General features: G+C 29.4%; 1 protein-coding gene across 3 annotated transcripts; it reads left to right on the top strand.

Moving 5' to 3' along the window:
• Window positions 1-915: 915 nt before the first annotated feature.
• LOC129916577 (uncharacterized) lies at window positions 916-4336 on the top strand. Of its 3 annotated transcripts, none has more exons than XM_055996599.1 (4): window positions 916-1694; window positions 1802-1960; window positions 2183-2354; window positions 3908-4336. In XM_055996599.1, exons 1-3 carry the CDS (start codon window positions 1595-1597, stop codon window positions 2311-2313), a joined length of 390 nt encoding a protein of 129 aa, XP_055852574.1. In that variant the 5' UTR covers window positions 916-1594; the 3' UTR covers window positions 2314-2354; window positions 3908-4336. The 3 variants fall into 3 exon arrangements, with proteins under 3 accessions (XP_055852574.1, XP_055852575.1, XP_055852573.1); XM_055996600.1 differs by lacking the exon at window positions 3908-4336 and having other exon boundaries at window positions 916-1357; window positions 1465-1694; window positions 2183-3329; XM_055996598.1 differs by lacking the exon at window positions 3908-4336 and having other exon boundaries at window positions 2183-3329.
• Window positions 4337-5215: the final 879 nt, after the last annotated feature.

Consider the following 5215-nt stretch of genomic DNA (forward strand, 5'->3'; position numbering starts at 1 on the left):
TTTGAACTGTCTCAGTTTTTGTACGTTTTCGTTATAAAAAATTTAATTAAAACGCAAACATTCTTTACAAAAATTTTCACATTGAATTTTTGCACTCTCCATTGTTATTTTGCTTTTAATCAACGGTGTTTTTCAAAAATATCAATTTATTTCTTGATTTAAGGCTTACTCACACCAACCACGACACGAAAAGAATGCGTTTTTCTTATGACGCTTTCTTGTCTTGTCGCTTTGAGGTCGGTGTGGGTAAGCCTTTAGGGCTAGACACTTAAGAATTTTAACGCGAGAATTTTTCGATATTGTGAGGTTCACAGATTTAACCCGCGACTCATTTTTATACCTAGACGTTTCATGCGAGACGTTTTTCGATTTACATAATAGTAAAAGACTAAGAAATATCGAAAAGATGAAAAAACAAATTGGCCTTGTCAGTCGCGGGTAAAATCAGTGCGACTCACAATATCGAAAAAAGTCTCGCGTTAAGTATTTAGTGTAAAAGAGAATATAATAATGTTAGGTCTGTTTAGGTACTAAAGAAACAACAAATTTCAGCCCACAGTAAAAGCAGAATATCTACTCAAACAGAAAATCTACCTCCAAAAGACAGCGGGTAATAATAAATATCCTGAGAAAAATTGTTTCATGTGTAGACGGGGTGTAATGCAAAAACCCGCGTTTTATTTGATCACATTGAATGCGTTGCTTTCCGTTGCATTTATGTTCGTTATATCAGTGTTACCTCTGTTAAGAAAAAAGTGTTAAAATCAAACAGAAACTTAACATTCGTGGAAATAATGAATTATTGAATCCAAGTAATTGTTTAAGTGACAAAATGTTGCTAAGTAAACGGTATTTAAAAAAAAAAAAAACAATTCATTTCGATAAAACATGTACGTAAGTATAATGTTTGTTCGAAGTCCACTTTAAATTATAGATATAACTACATTGGCCACTTTTTGCAAAAAGTGCAAAAGTAAAAATATTTTTCTCTTACTAGCTCCACCCACCGTTTTTTCGCGTGCAAAAAGTGCATAAATTGCTTTAAAACTTAAAATGAAAGGTTTTCAACACATTTTTTAAGTTTTAATAAGTTTCATTAAAATAAATATACATATATTAATTCCAAAGGTATATTTTAAGAAAAGTTTCATTACATTTTAAAAATTTCTACACGGCAACACTTTTTTTCAAACTCATCGGTCATCGCATCAATTCTATCGCACATGCGCAGTAAGTGTGTGTGTCGAACGAAAACGGTAAAATTGTTGCGTTGAGTTTTCAGTCTGGCTGGTTCTTGGATAAAGTAAGGAAGCAAAAGCAAGTTAGTTCGTGTTGGATACATTTTGATATAAAGGTGGTGAGTACCTATTTTATTATTTAAAGTTTGCATAGTTATTATTTGTGTTTTTATGATCAATATAAGCATAATTACTGTCTAAAAACATAATTTTCTTATGATTACAGCCAAAGATCAATTTTAAATCGAAGTCCACATTAAATTAAATATATATTAATTCCAAAGGCTGGCTCTGGGATAAATTAAGGAAGCAAAAGCAAATAACTTTGTATTGGATACATTTTGATTGTTGAGAAAATGATTCTTTTCATTACTGCTGTATATAAAGGGTTATCATCAATAATAAAAGTCCAAGGACAATCTAGTTTATTAACATACTTAGAGTTGGCCAAAGCTGGTGAGTACCTATTTGTTTATTCAAAGTTTGCATAGTTATTACTTGTGTTTTTATGATCAATATAAGCATAATTATTGTCTAAAAACATAAATTTCGTATGATTATAGTCAAAGATCAATTTAAAATCATCGGAAATATTAAATTTTACGATGCAAAAGCTAACGTTTTTATTTGTGATGAGGACGTAGTTGAGTATGCAATCCAGTTTAAATCTTCTCCAAGCTGGACCTTAGGAGTGCTAGACGATGGCGTTCTTGAAATTCCAGGTAAACATTTAGCCAGTTCATGTGAAATTAGTATTTTTTAAAGTCGCTCATACACATCACATTTGTGCCAGCACCGGTCTCATGAAAAAAAAAGATTGATTTTATTACCTACCTCCGGTGAGCGCTTTTGTGTGATGTGTATGGGCTACTTAAATCTTAACAACCCATTTAAATCAGTTTTTATTATGAATTAAAATCAATTTCTTTTTTTCAAATGATCAGGTTCCCAAGGAAGTTCCCTATCAATACGTGACAGTGATACTACTGTAGCAAATTCATCTTCTATAAGTGACATTAGTGTAACACCATCGCCACCACCGAAACATCCTTCAGAAATAATACTTCAAGAATAAGTGACGTGCAAGAATACGTTATAACTAAAATCAATGCTCAGGTAAAAACATTGAAATAACTAACTGAATTTTTCATTTTACAAAATATATAGGGGCCCTTCTATGTAACTCTGTTCTACTTTCGGATCTGCTAAGAATCTACTTTCGATTTAACTTTTTGTCTGACTACATAAAGTATCTGAATCTTGCGAATAGATAATATTAAAAAATTTTACATCACTAAATTTATTCAATTTTCGTTTTCTACGGAATCACGGAGATACCATTTTACAAATTTGAACACTTATTGTAGAATCGAATTACATAGTTGGGCCCCCGGACATAAATACTTTAAAAATATTCTTTTTTATTAAAATACATTCCAGTCCCACTACTTAAATTCTTTAAAATTATACTTTTTATTAAAATACATCCCGCCATACGTTTTTTAAAGAGTTAAAATTCTGTTCAGTAATAAATTTAATTCAGTCTGTCTAATTTTTTATTAAAATACATCCCAAATACAAGTCAAAATTTAAATTTAATTATACTTTACATATCATCGGTTGACAACCAAAACTCATTATCTGCAATGTAATTTGTATGCAGTTAACGAGTTTTGGTTGTCAACCAACGATATATTCTTTTGCATTTATCTTTACCTTTTTGCGCTCTCTTATTTTTGTGACTAAAACAGTACCTAATATCACTTTGACTTAGGTGCATTTAACATACATATAATAAATATTTAATGTGTAAATATTAAAATTAAATGATAGTTTGTTACTAACTTGTTGAAATGGTGTATTGAGCTGTTGCAAGAATTTTAAAATTTTAGAAGTCAAATTAATTATACATAATTATCTCAAGCACAACTAAGCCCAATCAAATTAATTAGGGAGCAGAAAGGAAACGACAAATGCAGAAGTGCAGTCTCAGTAAAAAAAAAACCTTATATCCAGGATAACATTTCGATCTAAAAATTTGTAAAGCCTTTGAAGTTGATTAAATTGATTCATTATAATTTAAGTAGCGGTTTACATATCTGATAATAGTCGTATGAACTAATGTATTTTATATTTTTTTTGTGTAGTAACTAAAGAAAATTATTCAGAATTTATCCGAGCAACTCTAATTTCGATAATTTTTTTTTTATATTGGTTTTCCAAAATAATTCAAGTTTTATGGATTTAAAAGTGCCGCTCTTGGCATTACAGTTTATTAAAATCATGGGGTACTTGAAATTTAAGAAAAACAATATTTCAAAACAAAATTTAAGCTTTTTATATAAAAAAAAATACCATTTCAAGTTCATGTTCTATTTTTTTATTTTGTGAAAAAAAGTAAAGTAAAGTAAACTCTTATAAAGTCGCTCATAAATAAAAAAAAAAAAGTTCTTCGAATATGAGTAGGTACTATATGGCAAGTTTATTATAATAAGAATGCGAACTCAAAACTAACAATTACTCGTAAGATAAAAAGTTTTCAATTTGTTTATTTGTAACTTTTATTATATTCATGTAATTAACAGACAATAAGTTTTGTTGATCTGATCTGTTCTGTTTTTATTATTAATTAAAATCAATTTCTTTTTTTTTTTTTTTCAAATGGTCAGGTTCCCAAGGAAGTTCCCTATTAATACGTGACAGTGATACGAGTGCAGAAAATTAAAGACTCTTAAGGAACCCGGCATCGAGAATATACAAATAATTCCTAAAAATATAACATCCTCCAGTAACAATACAACTCCTCAAGAAGAAACATCCTTCAGAAATAATACTTCAAGAATAAGTGACGTGCAAGAATACGTTATAACTAAAATCAATGCTCAGGTAAAAACATTGAAATAACTAACTGAATTTTTCATTTTACAAAATATATAGGGGCCCTTCTATGTAACTCTGTTCTACTTTCGGATCTGTTTAGAAGCTACTTTCGATTTAAATTTTTATCCAAACTACATAATGTATCTGAATCTTGCGAATACATTATAAAAATAAAAATTTGAACACTTATTGTAGAATCGAATTACATAGTTGGGCCCCCGGACATAAATACTTTAAAAATATTCTTTTTTATTGAAATACATTCCAATCCCACTACTTAAATTCTATATTAAAATTCAATAAATTAATTATTTCGCTTGTCTATGTTTTGAACTGTTAACTTTAAGTAAATTTTGTTAAGCTTGTAAATTAATACATATATATTTATTGTTTAAATAAAAAAAGAGATACAAATGAAATTTTATCTATATTTTTGAATGGAAAATGCGTAAATCTGAGAATTAGAATTTTGGAGTTATTTTGAAACTGTTGTACGTTTGTGTCACACTATTATCGCGTTTGGGAACATCGAATCTGCTTTTTGGGGTAGACAAAATACACGTTCACAGAAAACGTATTGCGTAAAAAAATCCAAAACTAAACAAATCAAACACCAATTTTCTGAAATACAAATGTATTAATCGTTTGTTAAAGCAATAAGTTTATTTGCCACAGTTAATTTATTGCTTTAACAAACGATCAATACATTTGTATTTCAGAAAATTGGTTTTTGATTTGTTTTAGTTTTGGATTTTTTTACGCAATACGTTTTCTGTGAACGTGTATTTTGTCTACCCCAAAAAGCAGAATCGATGTTCCCAAACGCGAAGGTAGTGTGCCACAAACGTATACCCCACAAACGAACAAAATCATTTGATTCAAATGAGTTATTTGTTTGAATCAAACGAAATATATGGTCCCTTCAATTGCTCCTGTCCTGTGCCACAATCGCAAGATACGATTGCAACAAACGTAAGTATATGGAAAACGAATTGTAGTTCCCTCCAAATGCTATTGTTCTTTGCTACAATCGCAAAGATACGATTGCAACAAACGTGAAATGGTTGTTTGCATCAAACGAACTGAATTTTAATGCT

The sequence above is a fragment of the Episyrphus balteatus genome, chromosome 3, assembly GCF_945859705.1.
Source record: "Episyrphus balteatus chromosome 3, idEpiBalt1.1, whole genome shotgun sequence".
Classification (NCBI taxonomy): Eukaryota; Metazoa; Arthropoda; class Insecta; order Diptera; family Syrphidae; genus Episyrphus; species Episyrphus balteatus.